At 44.7% G+C, this 20,834-nt stretch overlaps 1 protein-coding gene across 4 annotated transcripts in view; it reads left to right on the top strand.

Moving 5' to 3' along the window:
• Positions 1-10,409: 10,409 nt before the first annotated feature.
• Positions 10,410-20,834, top strand: part of MYOCD (myocardin) — a 96,251-nt gene continuing 85,826 nt past the window's right edge. For 2 of the 4 annotated variants that reach the window (XM_043473822.1, XM_043473813.1), the window contains exon 1: positions 10,410-10,819. In XM_043473822.1, the coding sequence (XP_043329757.1) occupies positions 10,765-10,819 (55 nt within the window). In that variant the 5' untranslated portion in view covers positions 10,410-10,764. Of the gene's footprint in view, positions 10,820-11,417; positions 11,468-20,834 lie in introns of those variants that run through there. The other 2 variants (XM_043473832.1, XM_043473858.1) reach the window with 2 other exon arrangements.

The following is a 20,834-nucleotide window of genomic DNA, read 5'->3' as shown; positions in this document are numbered from 1 at the left end:
ATAAAGAAAACACCTGTTGAAGCCCCGGGCACGTGTATACCCAGAGGCTGAAACTGGAGCAGGCTTCGGAGTCACCTGTCAAACCTGAGGCTATGTGAACGTGGAAAGAGACACACGACTTGGAGAATGAACTTACGGTTGCTGGGGTAGGTGGGGAGTGGGATGCGAAGAAGAGGAAGTTAGGTGGTTTGGGATGGTCGTGGACACACTGCCGCTGTATTTAAATGGACAACCAACCAACAAGGACCTACTGTATAGCACAGGGAACTCTGATCAATGTTATTATGTGGCAGCCTGGATGGGCGGGGAGTTTGGGGGAGAATAGATACAGGTACACGTATGGCTGAGTCCCTTCGCTGTTCCCGTGAAACTATCAAAACATTGTTTGTTAAGGGGTTATACCCCAATACAAAATAAAAGATTTTTTTTTTAAATTAAAGGCTGCATCAGCCATGGAGAAGAACAGACACGCAGAAGCCTTGAGCCCCAAGCCCTGGTCTTGCCTCTACCTAGAGGGACAACTTCTCATGGACCAGAGACCCTCTCTTCTGCATCAATTATTTCAGCTGTCACAGTGTTTCAAATGACTCCCAGACTGTCTATACTCAAAGGGCTTTAAAAAGTGAAAAGTACATGTGTCCTTAGGGGGAAAGAAGCATGAAAATAGTGTACTTATAAGACAGGAAAATCTTATGGTAGGAGAGGGATGAAAAAGAGGAACACAGAGGATTTTTATGGCAATGAAACTACTCTGTATGATGCTATAATGATGGGGCTGTGTCATTTTGTTGTTGTTCAGATGCTAAGTTGTGTCTGACTCTTTGCGACCCCATGAACTGCATCACACCAGGCTTCCCTGCCCTTCACTACCACCTGAAGTTTGTTCAAATTCATGTCCATGGAGTTGGTGATGATATCCAACCATCTCATCCTCTGTCACTCCCTTCTTCTCCTACCTTCAATCTTTCCCAGCATCAGGATCTTTTCCAATGAGTCAACTCTTCGCATCAGGTGGCCCAAGTATTGGAGCTTCAGCTTCAGCATCAGTCCCTCCAATGCATATTCAGGGTTGATTTCCTTTAGGATTGTGTCATTTCCTTTAGAACTGTGTCATTTGGGGCTTGTCCAAACCCTGAGAATGTACAACACCAAGGCTGAGCCCTCCTATGACCTGTAGACTCTGGGTTGTAAGGATGATTCAGTGGAGGGTCATCAGTGGTAAACTGTAACAAATGCATCACTGTAGCGGAATGTTCGGGGGGGAGGGGGAAGCCAGGCACATGTAGGGGCAAGGTGAGACAGGAAATCTTGGTGCTGTCCTCTCAGATTTTACTGTGAACCTCAAACTGCTCCAAAAAGTCTTAACAAAAACAAATCTTGCAAAAAGAAGACCACTGACGATCGCAGCCCCTGCCTGAATGTTGTGTTAAGTTTCAGTCTGAGAGTTTCAGGAATCAATTTCTATCAAGCTAGGGTGCCTGTTCCAATCAGATTTACAGGGCTTCCCTGGTGGCTCAGTGGATAAGGATCCACCTGCCAATGCAGAAGACACAGGTTCAATCCCTGGTTCAGGAGGATACCACATGCCTCAGAGCAACTAAGCCCATGCACCTCCACTACTGAGCCTGGGCTCTAGAGCCCAGGAGCCACAACCACTGAAGCCCCGTGCCCTAGAGCCTGTGCTCTGCAACAAGAGAAGCCACTGCAGGGAGAAGCCCAAGACCACAACGAGAGAAGCCCACACAGGCCTGAAGACCCAGCACAGTCAAAAATAAATAAATTTTTTAAAAATCATCTTCATAAAGAGGAATTTTGTGGTAGAAGCATTTAGTGGATTTTAAAGTCCCTTGGCTATTTGCTAAAAATGAATTGATTTTTTTAAAATTTCCTTTTACTGAGAGGAGCTGAGGATATTATGGGTTAATGAACCTCCCACCATGAATGGTCTTGCCTGTTGTCATCGCTGATTGCAACAGTGCTTGGGTTTCTCCCTTCTCAGATGTTCTCACTTGGAGCGTACTGATTATAATAGTCAGATGTCAGTTCACCTGTTCCAACTCCCCGAGTAATATTTCCAAGGCAAGAGAAATGTCCTCCCTAGACTACATCCCCGAAAACTAAAAGCTCCCCTCCCTGATTCGCAGCCCTGGAAACCGGGGGTGAGACAGAGATGGGGTTTGGAAAGCTCTTGGCTGATTGGGGTCCAGGAGGAGTCCATGCTGGCCTGCCCGCCCTGCCCTGCCCAGGTGGTGTGTCTCCGTTCCTTGGCCATAACAGGCATCCAGGGTTAATGAGAATAGACATGCATGACTCGTAAGGTCATCTGAAGCAGGTCAGGGATTTATGGAGTTCCATTCTGTTTTCTGGGGAGCGGGGGAGATGGCAGGCAACTGAAGCAAAGGGAGGAGTTAGGAAACAGAATGTGACCAGTTGCAAAAAAAAAAAAAAAAGATTTGGAAGAGAAAGCAGACTCCCACATCAGATCACACTTTATGAACCAGAAGCGGTTTCATCATCTCTGGAAAGTGTGTAAGGTTGTATCAGGCTCTGAATGGAGTGAATCAGAACCAAACAGTCCCTACACCAACCCCTGTTACAATGGCTATTCGAAAATCATCACTTAAGATGCCTTGGCAAAGATGAAGCCTCTCAGATGTATCCAGAGCCCTCAAGAAATTCATAATATAGTTACAGAAGAGACGATCAAAAACAAAAAACACTGTAGACAATAATTCAAACACAAAGTATGTCAAAGGGCAGTTTATGACGACAGGAGTAATGCAAGAAAATAGAAAAATAGAACGAAAGGAAAAATACTAGACAATGAGTTACAGATAAGTGAAAATGACATTTCTGACCCCCAGTAGCTGAGAAACTAGTGAAGAGATTTTCATGCCAAAAATAATTGATAATACTCCTTGACAAATGCAAAAACAGAAGTATAAGCAAGATATGAAAATAGCAAAGCAAAGAAGGTGTGATTAATTCTGCCTGGGACTGTCAGAGGTTTTCTGAACAAGGTAAAATTTGAATTTTTTTTTATTGGAGTATAATTGCCTTACAATATTGTATTCAGTTCAGCTCAGTCACTCAGTCGTGTCCGACTCTTTGCAACCCCATGAATCGCATCACACCAGGCCTCCCTGTCCATCACCAACTCCCGGAGTCTACCCAATCCCATGTCCATCGAGTCGATGATGCTATCCAGCCAGCTCATCCTCTGTCGTCCTCTTCTCCTTCTGCCCCCAATCCCTCCCAGCATCAGGGTCTTTTCCGATGAGTCAGCTCCTTGCATGAGGTGGCCAAAGTACTGGAGATTCAGCTTCAACATCAGTCCTTCCAATGAACACCCAGGACTGATCTCCTTTAGGATGGACTGGTTGGATCTCCTTGCAGTCCAAGAGACTCTCAAGAGTCTTCTCCAACACCACAGCTCAAAAGCATCTATTCTTCGGCGCTCAGCTTTCTTCACTGTCCAACTCACACATCCATACGTGGCTACTGGAAAAACCATAGCCTTGACTAGATGGACCTTTGTTGGCAAAGTAATGTCTCTGCTTTTAAATATGCTATTAGTTTCTGCTATACAACAAGGTGAATCAGCTGTATGTATACATCTATCCCCTCCCTCTTAAATCTCCTTCCCACCCACCCCATCCCAGCCCTCTAGGGCATCACAGAGCACCAAGGTGAGCTTTCTGTGGCAGACAGCAGGTTCCCACTCGCTATTTCTTACACGTGGTGGTGGACACATGTCCATGCTACTCCCCCAATTCATCCATCCTACTCCTCCCCCCTGCCTTGTCTACATGTCTTGCCCTGCAGATAGATTCATCAGTACCATTTTTCTAGATTCCTTATATATGCATTAATACACGATATCTGTTTCTCTCTTCCACTCTGTATGACAGACTCTAGGTCAATCCACATCACTACAAATGACCCAATTTCATTCCTTTTTATGGCTGAGTTGTATGTAGGATGTCTCTAGACAGAGAAAGGATTCTAGGCATTCTAGGTAATAGAAACAGGAAAGAAACAAAGAGAGAAAAGACTCGGTGTTTTTAAAATCCTTTGTTTCTGTGAGTATACAGAGAATGAAGTAGGAAGAAAGGCAGGAAATAAAGTAAGAGCTAATGGGGACAGATTATGTGGGGTTTGCCATGTCATACTTAAGGTTGTGGATATTATCCTTTGGCACTAGGGAGCCAAAGAAGGTGGTAGGCAGGAAGCAGACTGATCCTGCTTATGACTTAGAAATATCCCCTTGATGACAACATGGAGATGAACTGGAGCAGGAAAAGAGCAGGGGGACCACTCAAAAGACACTTGAAATATACCAGGAAAAAACCAAGGAGTCGGGGCTTGAAGTAAGGGAGAGACAGTAGGAGCAAATTAAGGGGTAGGTTAGGAGGTTTTTAGGAGGAGAATGGAAAAAGCATGGTGAAAGATTGGAGGTGGGGAAAACACAGGGGTGTGGATGATGAGGCATCACCCAAGCCAGAAACTCAGGGGTAGATCTCCCTTTCACTTGACAGGAACTCCCAGGAAAGGGACAGTTTTGTAGGGAAACTTGGCAAGAGGGAGTACAAGTTAGGTTTTGTAACTCTTATTTTCAAAGAAACCCCAGTGGAGAAGGCATTTTTATACATGAGAAAGGACCAACAATGCCTGATCCCAAGAAAATCTAGAGAGACAAAAACTGACAAGTGTCTATTGGACAAATAGGTCATTTCTTGTCATCTCAGTGCCCCTGCAGAATAGACAATACAAAGGGGAACTGAAGAATTTGCACCATATCAATGGCACCCACCCAAGACTGAATGACGACCCTGAGTCCAGCTGTGGGCAGTGCGCTTCCATCTTCCATACCCTCCATGGCAAGCAAGTCACAGCAGTGTGACAGTCTCTTGCATATACCCTGGGCCAGGGACACCATCATAGCTTAAATTCAGTACCAACCAGCCTAATGGAGCTCAGATAGTGGAGTAGTTTGAGTCAAACACTGTTAGATGTATGTTTTTTTGGGTTTTTTTGTTTGTTTTTGTTTTTTTAGAATTGAGGTAGAGTTGTTGGCTTCCCTGGTAGGTCAGCTGGTAAAGAATCCACCTGCAATGTTAGAGATCCCAGTTCAATTCCTGGGTTGGAAAGATTCCCCTGGAGAAGGGATAGGCTACCCACTCCAGTATTCTTGGGCTTCCCTAGTGATTCAGATGGTAGAGTCCACCTGCAATGCAGGAGACATGGGTTCGATCCCTGTGTTGGGAAGATCCCCTGGAGGAGGAAATGACAACCCTCTCCAGTATTCTTGCCTGGAGAATCCCCATGGACAGAGGAGTCTGGCAGGCTGTACAGTCCATAACGTCGCAAAGAGTCAGACACAACTGAGCAACTATGCATAGCACAGTTGATTTACAGAGTTGTGTTAATTTCTACTGTACAACAAAGTGATTCAGCTACATATATATATATACACACACTTTCTTTTTATTTTTTTCCATTATGGTTTATCATAGGGTATCGAATATAGTTACCCATGCTATACAATAGAACCTTGTTGTTTATCCATTCCATACATAATAACGTAACATCTGCTAAGCCCAACCCCCTCCCCCTTGGCAACCACAAGTATGTTCTCTATATCTGTGAGTCTGTTTCTATTTCACAGACTCATCCATTTGTGTCCTATTTTAGATCCCACATATAAGTGATATCATATGGGATTAGTCTTTGTCTGACTTCGCTTAGTGTGATCATCTCTAGTTGTATCCACGTGTTGCAAATGGCATTACTTTGTTCTTTTTATGGATGTGTAATATTCCATTGTGTATATACACCACATCTTCTTAATCCATTCATCTGTCAATGGACATTTATGTTGGCTCCATGTCCTCGCTCTTGTAAATCCTGCTGCTGTGAACATAGGGGAAGATGATGATGATGAGATGATGTTAGTCACTCAGTTGTGTCCAACTCTTTGCGACCCCATGCACTGTAGCCCGCCAGGCCCCTCTGTCCATGGCATTTCCCAAGCAAGAATACTGGAGTGGGTTGTCATTCCCTTCTCCAGGGGATCTTCCCAACTCAGGGATCAAACCTGCGTTTCCTGTATTGCAGGCTGATTCTTTACCGTCTGAGCCACCAGGAAAGCCCACAGGGGTCAGATGCACGTTCTTTATTTCAGATCTACGCTCCTCCCCACCTCGTAAAGTGAGAGCAGCAAGGAAGAAGCCGAACAGGAGGCAAAACGCATATGTGTGACTTTTCAACACAGTGACCCTCTTCTGCAAAAGTGCCCAACCCAGTGGCTCTAACTCTGACGTATCAAATTAGATTCCCTTGTCTTGGGCAGGGGTGAGACAGAGAAGGAAAGGTGAGCGGCATTGCTGGCAGGCAGAGGAAGAAGAAGGAGCTGCGACCAAAACTCTCAACTGAAACTACTTTCTTCATATTTGTTTAACTTAGAAGTCATTCAGCCATGTCCGACTCTTTGAGACCCCACGGACTGTAGGCTGCCAGGTTCCTCCATCCATGGGATTTTCCAGACAAGAATACTGGAGTGGGTTGCCACATCCTTCTCCAATTGTTTAACTTACAGTCTCTGTTTAAATCAGGCCAAAGTCCTTTTGTATTCACATTCATGAGAGAAAACAGGCTACGTTCATAGGGTGGTTCATATGAGTTCCATCTGAGATTTCATTACTGGTGTAGTAATGACGTGGGATTTCTGGTTTATTGGGAGTTTCGGGGGGTCCTGCCACTCTGTTCCAGTCCTTAGAGATCCAGGATAGTGTCTGCTTCATCTTTATAACCCCTAGAGTTCTAGAACACACCCTGTGCTTCATACACATTTCTGGAATTGAAACTGACAGGAAATTGAGAAATTGATAGGCAGAGGCTGAATTCCTTAAACAGGTCATTGGTAGTCCAGATTCACCCCTCCCTTCTGGGATCTAGATAGAGACCCTTGGAGATCAGAGCACAGATGTCATCACAGGGGTCGCCAAGCAGAACTACACGAGTCTCCCTGAGCTCACACACGTTTCACCGGCCCCAGAGGTGGATTTACCGGGAAGGCAATGGGGGTCCCCCAACTTGCACTGGATGTATGGGTACCTAGAGGAGCTGTGAATTCTCCAGAGTTCCAGGTGGGAAAGGGAAGCCAGGTTGTAACTGGTAAACATTTCTGTGTTGCCATTGCCGGTCAGTTGACCACGCATCTCAGAAGACTTGAATCACCGCAGGTCACAAGGGTATCTTAGATTCAGATGGAGATCTCCCTGGCAGCTCCTGTCTCTCCCTTACATCACATCACATGCCAGGCTCACTCCAGGCCTCAGGGGGAGAGCAAGTCCCCCAAGACGTGCAGCCGCTGTGATCAAATTGCGACAGAACCTTGGGGGCTCTGGTGCTATGTTAGTCCGCTGCTCTCAAAACTCAGCAGCCTGGAAGATCAGCTTCCCTCGGGACAGCCTCTTTTAAATTCCACCCAAAAAAAAAATTTTTTTTTCTTTTTTTTTTTTTTTTAGAAAAATTGCTTGCATAGAGAGGGGGATGGATGAGCTTCTATATGAGCATATTTATGTCCATAGATATTCCATGCCATAGGCTGTATAAATCCCAGAGAGCAGATGTCAGCAGCTCCACACTCAGATGGGAAACTTAAGGAAGGCTACAGTTACTAGTATTTCTTAAATGTACTCAAAAAAGAAACTACACTCCCAGACACACACACACACACACACACTTTTTTCTCTCTCTCTTTCTCTCTGTCTCTCTCTCCCTCGCTCAGGCCTGCAGAGGAAAAACAATCTACTCCTGTCCAACTCATCTGGGTCAGGCAGACCCTTATCCCAACTTTCACTGCAAGAAGAGTTCTCTGCCAAGTTGCCATGTATCTCTCTTCAGCTCTACAACCCTCAGGATAAAAATCTGTTTTGGCTTTTTTTTTTTTTAATGTGACTCAGAATAGTTTTTTCTCTACTCAGATAATTTAGCAACATTCCTTCTTCCACCAATCTCTCCCCTGTTGAGTACCTCCCTGCCACAGGCATCTCAAAGCTGGCCAGGGTTCTTCCAGGCCCCAGGGCATCTCTATTCCCCAATCTCCCTCCCCTTGACCTCTTTTCATTGAAGATCAGGAGCCTCAGGTTCAACCAAGGACGAGAACATGCTGGTAGGGAAAGTGGTCACTTTGTGTCACCAATAACATAATGCCACTACCCTCTATGTTCACATCTTAACCCCAGGAATCTGTATTTTCCATCACATGGTGAAGAAGAGTTAAAGAATGCATGTGGGGAGTTTCCTTGCAGTCCAGTGATTAAGATTCTGTGCTTCCATTGCAGAGGGTGTGGGTTTGACCCCTGGTTGGGGAACTAAGTTCCCACATGCCATGTGGCATGGCCGAAAAATTAAAAATTTTTTAATTTGCTTCCATATTTATTTCCCTTTAAAATGAATTATATTTGCGTGCTCTTTACCTACTTTTTCTTTTTTCAAAAAAGTATTTTTAATTGAAAGATGATTGGTTTACAATATTGTGTTGGCTTCCACCATGTATCAACATGAATCAACCATAGATATATATATGTCCCCTCCCTCCTAAACCTGCCTGCCACCTCCCACCCCATCCCAACCCTCTAGGTAAAATTAGATAGCCAGTGGAAATATACTGTATGATGCAGAAAGCTCAAATCCAACGCACTATGATAACCGAAAAAAATTTTTTTAATATTATAAAAAAAAAAAGATGCAGGTGGAATTAAGATTGATAATCAGCTGAACTTACCACAGGGTTTATCCAAGGTGCGCCCAGTATAATTACAAGGTCCTTAAACGTGGACGAGGGGGACAAAGGGGAGAGGGCAGGGCCATCTCACATGAGAATAACTGGGCCCATCAAGATGACTTTGAACCTGAAGAAGCCACGAGACATAAAACATGGGCGCCCTCTAGAAGCTGGAAAGGGCAAGGAAACAGTTCTCCCCTAAATCTTCCATAAGGGAAGGTGGTCCTGATAAGACTGGGAAGTTAGCCGGGTGAGACCCACCATGGACTTGTGACCACCAGAACTGCAAGGTAATAAATCTGTGCTATATGAAATTACTCAAGGTGTAATTTATTCCAGCAAGACTAGGAGACTGAGGTCTTCTGCAGGAGCGTGTGGCACAGAACCTGAGCTGCTAATGAGCTCATCCTTGGAAAACAGGCCTCCAGGGACAGGACCCTAGCTCCAAGAGGAACAAGGACCCAGCTGCTCTGCCTCTCTGACGTGTCAGGAGTCAGATGGTCTATTCCAGAAGACCTCAGTTATGCAAACTACTGGTCAGATCCCAAGGACTGGAGGATTTGGGCAAGGCCCAAACTCAAAGCATTATAGGTTGTCCCAGGAGCTATGGTCACATCAGATCTTCACCTGTCACCCATTTATCTTGGAAGAGTTTTGCGCTCTCAGACAATAAGCGGGCATGTATGTAAGTAACAGATGCTACTTCGACGCCCACATGCATAGAACGTTGCAGATAAATTCAACCCAACGCTGTATGTGTATATAGTTTAGTTTTTATTTTCTGTGCCTAACAATTAAGAAGACTTCTTCAGGTCTTAAGAGCAGGTTTCACCTACAGAGGCACCTGTCACATCTGGCACATTCTGGATGCGCAATCCCTCGGGGTCGGAATCGAGATAGATTTGCCCCTAAGGAAGGAGGGACTCCCTCCTGGGAAAAGTCTGTCTTTCCAACCTGAACCCAAGCCCAGCTCCGACATCCCTCTGCTCCCGAGACTCTCCCTCCTTGAGCCCCGCCCAAGGGAAGGAAGAGCTTCAAAGGGCTTCCAAGTCTTGTCTCTCCCCCTGGAGGGAGAGCATTGAGCCCCGGCTGGATCTGCAGCCATTCTGACTCCCAGAAAAATGAAAAGCTTTTCGTTTTTTCCGTGGACCTGTGTCCAGGTTTGATACGGGAACTGCAGGACGTTTGTTAGGTCTCTGCCTCTGCAGACGGGGAGAGAGCGTGAGGACCCTGGGAACGCTGGGATCCTAGGTTATTTGTCAGAGCGCCGTGCGCCCCGGGAGCGCAAGTGTCCCCCTGGGGTGGGACACACCCACCGCCTACAGCCGTTCCCCTCGCCGTCTCCCAGGCTGCGGGCAAGGAGAGCCCCCTCCCCGGGGGTCCTCACCCTCCCACCTACGCGCCCGGCGCCTAGCCCCTCCGGTCCCCTCCCCGCCCCCCCCCCCCCACTCCGGCTCCGCTCCCCGCCCGCGCCCCCGCATCCCTGCCTCCCACCCCCGCTCAGGCCGAGTCCAGACCCGCTCCCGGGACTACGGCGGCTGCGAGTCCCGGGCGCCGCTCGCTGCTCCTGATTGGTTGAGCTCCTGTCAGTAGTAAAAAAGGATCAGATAGCAAACTGGGGACCTTCATAAAGGCGTGGTGGGGTGGGGATGCTCGAGGAGCGGGCAGCCTATGACATCAGCCGCGCACGCCTGGGATGCCCGCGGCGCCCGGCCAGACCCCGAGGAGGCGCAGGGTCCCGCCGGCCGAGAGCGCAGTAGCCCCGCTGCGGCGAGGGGGGAGCCGCCGCTTTCCCGGGGAGACGGGTTTCGGTCCCTGGCTGCCGCTGTACTCCTACCCGGGGGAGCTCGCGGAGAGTTGGATGAATTCTGGGTTGTTCACTGCGGTCAGCTGAGCTCCCGGGAGCCCGTTCCTGGTGGACATCAGGGGGCGTCTGGCTAAGGGACCAGCGGCTCTCTGAGACTCAACTCAACATGACACTCCTGGGGTCTGAGCACTCTTTGCTGATTAGGACCAAGTTCAGATCAGGTAGGGCGGACACTGAGCGTTCCTTCTCCAGCTCTTCCTCCTCTTCTCCGTCTCAGCTGCACACTGCTTTCCAGCGCACGTTTCAGAGCCCGCCTTGGTTCCTGCACCTCTGTCCCCCAGAAGCACATTTGGGAAGTCAAGAATTTTATTAGCCTTGGGGGAGCGGGGGTGGCTTTCATGTCTTCTGTTGTCAATGCTTTGAGCCGCAGAGCGTGGTTTGGTTTGTGAGAAGGCCAATCCTTTTATTTTTGTCTCTGTATCTGTGACTAGGAAAAAAAATTGGGGGGATGGGGGGAGAGGGGGAGGGTGCATCCAAAAAGGAATAACCTTGAAAATGAGCTCTTGGGGATTTCAGGTCTGAGAGTTGAGAACTGTGAGAAGATGAACCTGGTGCTGGGCATTACATACAGGAGCCACTTCAAATGTAGCTAATCCAAACAAATGTATTTCCCAAAAAAAGTCACTTGGGGAAAGTAAAAATAGCAAATTTGGAGCGCACCAAGTATTCAAAATGACATCACTGTAGGAAAAAAAAAAGTCTAGTGCCACAAATATTTTTTCCCAAACCATCCGATATTTATAAATGGAGACTTTCCCCCCCAAATTTCTGTCCCGATAGAGAAACTTCTCCGAGGACACTGAGGGAAGGTGAGTGGGGGAGGAGATCGGGCCTTTAACTGCCCCTCAAACAGGCTGGCGCGTGTACTCGCCCCTGGAAGACCTTGGTGTGTGAGTCTGCACACTGAGGCAGAGACAGTTCTTCAGTTCTTTCTCAGCAGCTCTATGTAGAATATTGGTTTTAGAAAAGTGGGGACAAACTGCTCAATAAATGGCACAGCTTCTGCCTAGAAGATGCCATGTCTGCATGCTCAGTCGCTCCAGTCGTGACCGACTCTTTGCAACGCTGTGGACTGTATCGAGCCAGGCTCCTCTGTCCATGGGATTCCCCAGGCAAGAATACTGGAGAGGGTTGTCATGCCCTCCTGCCAGGGATCTTCCTGACCCAGGGATGGAACCCACACCTCCTGCTTTGGGAGGCCTGGGTTCTTTACCACTAGTGCCACCTGGGAAGCCCAGAAGATGCTGTGAGTTACTTTAAACTGTGATGTGAACATTTCCCGTAACAGGTGTTATAAGGATGCTGGCATAGTTTGCTAAGTTTTCTATAGGCTTTCTACATGGGACCACTCAGCATGTCACTTGGAAGGAGGTTACAAAATATGAGAAGAGCGGATGCTGTAAAGTAGGGTCCTCTGGGACCTCTTTAGGTGCTCCTGGCTTTTAGATGTCTGTGGGATCCCATGGAGATTTTCTATGGCTCTGTACTGTCAAAGCGAGGTAAAAACTTGAGAACTTAGGCTCAAGACAAAGCGCCCTGAAACAAGACTCAGCGCCCTAAGAGCCAGGGTGAGTCTGTGAGGCAGTAGGTTCTGCAGTGAGTAAATCCATCCTTTCCGTGGTGAGGTGAGGTGCCTGGTCCGTTAATCTGCTAGAGACACAGACACGGCCACCACTTCGCATTTTGGTCAGGACCGCAGGGCAACACTGCCACCTTTCTGAAGAACAGAGGATGTGAGTTTGTTCTGTGAGAAGCTCCACACATTTCAGATGCACCCTCACCAGTTTCCTGTAGGGCCGGGGGAGGGCCTGGTTTTTCTCTGGATGGATTTGGGGATGTACTTGATAGTAGAATTTCGAAACAGGCTTGTCAAACGATGCTTCCTTCAGCTGCAGTGCAGAGGAGAGTCAGACAGTTCTCCTAATTCCTGCCTTGGTGGGTTGGTGGAGTCCTGTGTCTCCCAGGCAGACCTTCCAGACCTGGACCCTGGAGCTTCTGAGAATCCCAATGGCAGCCTCACTTTGGTTGTTCTTGGTTGGTTTGTGTGTTTAACTTGGACAAGCTTTTGTGTCACAGAAAGTGTGGCTTTGGGAAAACTTGCTATCAAAGCAGACAAAGGCAGGCTTAATCTTCTAACTTCGATAAACAGAGAAACAGAGGGTCTGAAAATGGACAAAGTGGTTTGGTCGTCTGAGATGTAAGGAGTTGATGATGTCCTGAAAGATAGAAAAGAAGATACACTGAATGTAAAACTAAGTAAACATCATTTTTCTCATGTGGTTATTCTTCCTGGCGATCATTACCACTGTAGCTGCGGGAACACAGAAGGCTGGCTGGCAGCAGGGGAGCATAAGGGCCTCTTCAAGAGTCCTCGGTTTACTTTATCGCTAACAATGGATCGAGAAGCCTCTTCTCTGTTTTGATTTCTCTCTCTCTCTTTCTTTCTTGTTTTCTTTCTTTTTTTTCTTCTTTTCCTTTTCTTTCACAAACTGCTCAAAATGTAAACTCATAAAACTCTATCTCACTGCTAATGTTTGCTTTGATAGTAGATTCTGGTGTGTTTCATTTAAAATGTTTCAAAAAGCAAAGGAAACAAAATTGTTCTCTGATCATAGTAAAATGGTAGGACTGGTTTATAAGGCAGCAGATAACTGTTTCCACTCTGAAACTAACATTATGGTAACAGTCTCCAACTGTCTTTGTATAAACTGTATTTGAGTGCCCTTGTTATTGAACTGCAAAGTCTGCTACCGGGGCAATAAACATGGACGTTTACATGGACAAACATGTTTAGTGATCTAAACTCACCCTACGGGAATGCCAGACTCCCTGGGTTTTTAGCAGGTACCTCTTCTTATCAGCTGTATAACCTGAAACCTTAGATAAATTACATAATTTTCTCTGCCTCAATTTGTTTTGTTTGAATAATGAGAAGAATCATAGGATTGTTGTGACAAATGTGGTAATACAAGCAGAGCATTTTTTAAAACTGCCTGGCACTTAGTAAGCCCACAAAAAAATACTGTCCTACTATTCATATTCATTTACAGGGTGGTCCTAGGCTTGTCAGTTCTTCCCTGTGACTCTTGGTTGCTTCATCTGTAAATGTCTAGATCGGGCTAGGTGATTTCTCCCACCCTTGAGAAACATTTTATGGTTCTGTGAAAATGTAAAGATTGGGAATAAGTAAAATTGTGATCGGGCTGTGTCAGTTGGGCATACATCATAGACAGTTTACTTAAGTGCAGTCATTTTAGTGTTGTTTTTGAATTAACCACATTTTCTTGTATTTCGTCTTCTAGTTGTTATGTCAGTATCTATAGTCGGTATCACTGTTGATAATCTTCGATTACCATAATCTTGTGCCAGTAAGACACAAGGACCCACATGTGCACACACACACACACACACACACGCGCCATGCACAAAGGATCCAAAGGAGAGAGACAGGTGCATTAGTGGGTTCCCCTTTTAAAGAACTATTGTGTTTCTTTTGCTTTGTTCTCTTTTTCTCTTCTTCCCATTCAAACCGCTCATACAAAGGTGGACTCTGGTTTCTACCATGACCTTGACTCTATCCCTCAGAAATTTAGGGTTGTCAAGATTTAGCAAATCAAAATGCAAGATATCTAGTTGAATTTGAGATAAGCAGTGATTAATTTTTTAGCCTGTTACAATAGTAGGAGTATACTTTCACCTAAACTGGACATTCTGCGTTTTCTGTGGTAGCTGGGCTATAAAACTTTGTATATTCACCAAATTTAATTGGTCTCTTCAGATCTCATTTTTTTTTTTCATCTACAAAATAGAGGATTTGAGTGGTTCATCTCTGCAGTTAGTTTTTAAATTTTCCCAAATGAATAGCCCAAGTACTTTTGTAAAGTTTTGGTGACTATAAGCTTCATAAAAGCATCACTATGTCATTTTTTAACTGTCATATCCTTGGGGAACCGGACATAGAATAGATGCTCAGTAAGTTTTTCTTGAGTGAATTGATGAATAATTCACACCTGCCATCTTTATAATTTGTTGGTTTCGTTCAGTCACTAAATCATGTCTGACTCTTTTGTGACCCCACAGGCTGTAGCCCGCCAGGCTCCTCCGTCTGTGGGATTTCCCAGTCAAGAATACTGGAGTAGGTTGCTATTTCCTTCTTCAGGGGATCTTCCCAACTCAGGGATAGAACCCATGTCTCCTGCTTTGGCAGGCGGGTTCTTTACCACTGAGCCACCAGGGAAGCCCTGACTTTATGATTAGCCCATTATTATTCTAAGATTATTCTGAAGGCAGTCTTTTCAATTGCTTCATATGTTCAGTGTTCTTTTCATAATTTGGTATTTTGCGAGAGCAAAACACCATAGCCTGGGTAGCAAAACAACAGACATTTAATTTCTCTGGGGGCTGGGAGTCCAACATTACCATCATGGTGATTTTCTGGTCAGAGTTCTCTCCCTGGCTTGCAGACGGTCACTTTCTCACTATGTCCTCACATGGCAGAGAGAAAGACAGGCAGATAGTGAGCTCTCTGATCTCTTCTCACAAGGACCCTGATCTCATCATGAGGGCCCCACTATAGAGTCCTTGTCTAAACCTAATCATTCCCAAAGGCTTCATCTCCAAGGACATCCCTGATGGTCCAGTGGTTAAGACTCCAATCTCCCAATGCAGAGGATTCTGGTTTGGTCCCTGGTCGGGAAACTAGATCCCGCATGCTGCAACTGAGACCCAGCCAGAGAAATAAGTAAAATAAATAAACCAAGTCTGTTAAAAAAAAAAAAAATACTATCACGTACGGAGGTTAGGGCTTCAGCATGTGAATTTGGTATGTGGTGGATATGTGGGGGGCACAGTTCAGTCCATAAGAACAGCTAAGGTCACATACTCATAGGTCCCAGGGGTTAGGACGTGCACATCTCTGGAGAAGGAGACATTATTCTGCCTATGACAGTAGCAGCCACTATGCCATTCCTCACTGTAACCCCTCCACATGTCTCTGTCCTACAGACTGTTCTTCAGCCGTTTTCCCTGCATATGGATTATCCAGCCTTAATCCCATTGTTGTCTGCAGGGTGGTCCTCAGAAGACTCATTTCATAGTATGTTAAAGTTGTTCAGCAGGAAATTCAAGGGACACAAGGACTTCCTTGGTGGCCCAGGCATTAAGACTTCACCTTCTAATGCAGGGGGTTTGGGTTCGATCCCTGATTGGAAAACTACGACCCCACATGCCTCTCAGGCAAGAAAAACAAAACATAAGACAGAAGCAAAATGGAAACAAACTCAATAAAGGCTTCTGAAAAATATAACTCACATCAAAACAAAAAAAGGAAAGAGGGAAGCAGAGTATAGTGAAAAATTAAATTGGATTTTTAATTGCAGAATTTCTGAAGATTTTACTATTTCTAATGTCAATTATGAGCTTCTAAAAGGCAGTGATTCCCAGCCATGTTTCACCTTTATTCACGCCGCACCTCAGAGAGCAAGTTTAGCTGGACAGACACATCATGGAAAATTTTTTCTGGACAGAGAGGCTCACAGTTTCCGAGCATGATTTCTCTAATGGGGTTAATCTCTACACATAGGTCACTGACAGGCCCTCCGCACCAGCCAGGTGTAAACTCTGATGCTTTTCCGTCCCCCACCTCACTCCTCAAACCTCTGTTATTTATTGTCACCAGTGCCCCATCCCAGGAATATCCATCAGAGGCTTATATATAATCGCTGTCCCCAAGGAGCTCACAGGCCACCTGGAAGGTGCTGAAAAATGCTATATGAGAGTTACATATTTATGCATTCATTCAACAGACATGCATGAATATCTCTTTCCTGTTGCCATTGTAATGGAGACTGTGTTTGGAGCTGGGGGTCTGTTTGGGAAGCAAAAAAGACCTCGTCCATGTCCTCCCATGCGATGTTAGAGCCAACCCTCTAATTCTCTGTGTGTGATTCTTTTAAGCTGTGCTGTCTAAAAGCCCATGTGACAGCACAGTTAGCTAGATCCTAGAAGATGAGTGTATTTCAAGTCCTAAATAGGAATTTAAAATCTTTTATAAAAACTAGAAGGGGAGGACTTCCCTGACAGTCCAGTGGTTAAGAATTTGCCTTCCAATGCAGGGGGACGTAGGTTCAATCCCAGGTCAAGGAACTAAGATTCCACATGCTGCAGGGCACCACAACCAGAGTGAAGCTGGTGCGATGCAGCCAAAAATAAGTAAGTAAATAAATTTTTTTTAAAAAAACTAGAGGAATATTCAGTCAGGCCACCTGCCTGAGACCATTGCCTTCACCTCATATACCGGGGGCGGGGGGGGGAGCGGTTGGCTTCCCTAGCATCTTCATTACCATGGCAACACCCCCAAATTCCCCTCCACACCTAACCATCCTTATTATCATCCATAGCTCTTACCACTTCAGCAGACACTAAACTTTTTACTTGGTTATTTGTTTATTTGTCCACAAGGGCAGGAATATTTGTTTGTTTCTTCATTTTCACTGTTCTCTTCCCTGGCACCTAAAACAGTGATAGGCATAGATTAGGCACTGATAAAAATGCCTTGAATGAGTACATTTTATTTTTCCACCAAAGACTGTTCAGCAACAATAAAAGTAAACAGTGTATCTTTTTATATATTTTTAGGCATATTGGTGTCAAGGGTAGGGGCTTACAACTAGAACAACAGAAAAAGAATTAGTAGATATAAATACAGAATTCTGAAAAGTAGTTGCCTCTGGAGTGGGAGATGCAGGGAGAGTAGATACAGATGTGGTCCAAGGGAAGAAAAAGGTTACCGTGATGCTGGTTTTAGCTTGATTGGTGGTAACATGCATGCTGATTATTAAGCAAATGAATTAAATTGAAAGATGCTTGCTTCTTGGAAGAAAAGCTATGATAAACCTAGACAATGTATTAAAAAGCAGAGACATCACTTTGCCTATATAGGTCCTTATAGTCAAAGCTATGGTTTTTCCAATAGTCATGTACAGATGTGAGAGTTAGTCCATAAAGAAGGCTTAGTGCTGACAAATTGATGCTTTCAAACTGTGGTGCTGGAAAAGACTCTTGAGAGTCCCTTGGACTGTAAGGAGATCAAACCAGTCAATAGTAAAGGACATCAACCTTGAATATTCATTGGAAGGACTGATGCTAAAGCTGAAGCTCCATACTTTGGCCACCTGATGCAAAGAGCCAACTCACTGGAAAAGACCCTGATGCTGGGAAGGACTGGAAGCAAAAGGAGAAGAGGACTGCAGAGGATGAGATGGTACGATAGCATCACTGACTCAATAGACATAAATCTGAGCAAATTCCAGGAGACAGTGAAGGACACAGGAGCCTGGCATGCTGCAGTCCATGGAGTCAAAAAGAATCAAACACAACTTAGTGGCTGAACAACAACATTCATGGGTCAGTGATGACAATGTGACCTGTACTAAGGATAATAATGAATCCAATTTAGTGTACCTGGGATTTTTGGGAAAATGAAAATGTAAGTTTTTTAGGACCATAAAGAATGGCCTTTCTCTTTTATCTGCTACAGTGCATGATAGACACAGTAAGATTTTGCCAAATTGGATTGAACCAAATTTAATGGTTTCTGATCTAATTGAGTTGAACTGGAGAATTAACAGAATTGCACAGCAGATGTCCAAGTGCTCAACTGGAGAGATAGGGTTTTATGTACCTCAGAAAAGCCAAATCTGAATAGGAGATGTTGTAGCATCTTCTTCATTCTCATGTGCCTAGCTTGAGCTCACTGGTCCTCCATTGGATGGTGACCAGCTGTCTTGCATCTCTGCCTAGATCAGGAAGGTGAAGTCAGCAAGTGTATTTCCCAGGTACCAGCCTTTGAAGTCTCATGCCCGCTCTCCAGTGGGTAGAACTTAGAACTATGCAGGAGCCCACACATTCACTCTCTGACTCACAATCTTGGGAAAGTCAGCTCAGCTCACTGGGTACCTGTTTCCATGCTGGCAAAATGGTTCCTGCCATTTGTGAAGGAAAGACCTTTGTAGAATTATTGTGGCTTTCTTCTACATTCCCCATGTAAGAAGGGATTACTTGATCTGGTGGCTTGTGAATTGCACAAGAGAGAGGCATGGGATGGTGAGTTTGATAGACATAAATAGGATTTTTTTTTTCATTAGTTAATTTTTGGCTGCACTGGGTCTTTTTTGCTATGCACAGGCTTTCTCTAGTTGCAGCAAGTGGAGGCTGCTCTCGAGTTGCGGTGATGGGCTTCTCTTTGTGGTGGCTTCTCTTGCGGAGCACAGGCTCTAGAGCAAGCCTCAATAGTTGCAGTACATGGTCTTAGCTACTCCATGGCGTGTGGAATCTTCCTGGACCTGGGATTGAACCCATGTCCCCAGTATTATCAGGTGGATTCTTAACCACTGGACCACCAGGGAAGTCCTAACTATGATTTTTAAGACATCAGCAACAGCCATTAGCCAAATAAAAGATTTTTTCAGTCTTACGATTTTAGTACTCAGATTTTCAGCTTTATAGAGCAGACAGCATTTGTTTAAATCAGTGATTTTCAGTCATTTCCATCCTGACATCATCCAGAACAGCTGGTAAGTCAAGCTTTACTTAACTAGATTTGAATTGCTTAAAAAAAATTTTTTTTTTCTGTCATACTGCATGGCTTGTGGGATCTCTGTTCTTTCACCAGGAATTGAGCCCACACCTCCTTCAGTGAGAGTGCAGAAAGCTGACTGTTGGACCACCAGAGAATTCTCTGAATTAATATTTTTAGGTAAAACACAAGGGTCTCCAAATTTTGTTACAATAAGATGTATCATTTATTCCCAGAAATTTACAATAAATAAGGCTGATTCCTGACTGTAATTTTTATAGAGCATAGCAAAGTACCCCCTGGAACCATTGAAGGAAGAATCATTTCTCTCTTTTCTCCTGTTAGTTGAAGGAAGATAAATTCTCCTATTCCCCTATAGATACTACTAGAATACTTCTCTTACATTTCAGCCACTCCAGTTGATGTTTGCTGCATTCAGATACCTTAGATCATTAGAGAAAGCGGTAGGATTCGAGCAGTAGAAGTCGTGGATTAAGCCACTGTAATATTGTAAAATGTATTTATTGGGTCCCCCATCTAGAACCTCAGTCATCACTTGGTATGTGTAGCAATGGTCAGTGATTACAGCCTCTCAAATTCTCAGTATGTCTTGCCTAACATCTCAATCTGAAGTGCCACTCAAGTTATCCAACCCTCAATCTGCATCTCTTTCCCCTTGGACTCTTAAATGGTACAAAGTCATCAGTTCTTTCTCATTAAATATAGTCCAGGAGCCCCCAGGTATGTCCCTATCCCACAGATAATGACTGGAAAATACCCTATAAGCAGTTTTTTACTTTCCTATTTCTGGGAACTCTCCTTTCAGGAAGTCATTCAATTTTGTTGTCCTCATGACTGGTTGGTCTGGCTTCTTATCTGAGGTAAAGTTCCACATGGAACTTTTTGGTACTCAGTTTTACAGTGAGTAACTGATGAGGCATAAAATATTAGAAGACAGTTTTCTTTAAATTTATTTATTTTTCAATTAAGGCTATTTGCTTTATAGAATTGTATTGGTTTCTGACAGACATCAACATGAATCAGCCATAGGTATATTTATGTCCCTTCCCTCTTCAACCTCCTTCCCACCTCCCTAGAAGGCAGTTTTAAATTTAGTGCCCTCCCCAAACACACAGAGAAATGTCAGTAAATGTTACATATTATCTCATTTCTTGATCAAATGGCAGTTAAAAAGCATTCTTTTACTTTTTGTATTTTTAAAATTTTTATACAATTTTTAAGTTACTTTCCATTTATAGTTATTACAAAATGTTGACTATATTCCTCATGTTGTATAACACATCCTTGAGCCTATTTCATACCCAGCAGTTTGTACCTCTTAATCCCCTACACCTATATTGCTCCTCCCTCTCTCCCCCACTGGCAACCACCAATTTGTTCTCTATATCTGTGAGTCTGCTGCTTTTTTTTGTTATATTTTATGTGTTATAGCTTGTATTTTTTAGAGCCCACTTATCAGTGATATCATACAGCATTTATCTTTTTCTGTCTGACTTATTTCACTTAGAATAATGCCCTCCAGGTCCATCCATGTTGCTGCAAGTGACAAATTTTCATTCTTCTTTATGGCTGAGTAATAT

Source organism: Cervus canadensis, chromosome 1 (assembly GCF_019320065.1).
Source record: "Cervus canadensis isolate Bull #8, Minnesota chromosome 1, ASM1932006v1, whole genome shotgun sequence".
NCBI lineage: Eukaryota > Metazoa > Chordata > Mammalia > Artiodactyla > Cervidae > Cervus > Cervus canadensis.
Note: the sequence above shows the minus strand (reverse complement) of the source record. Positions and strands in the feature narration are given on the sequence as shown.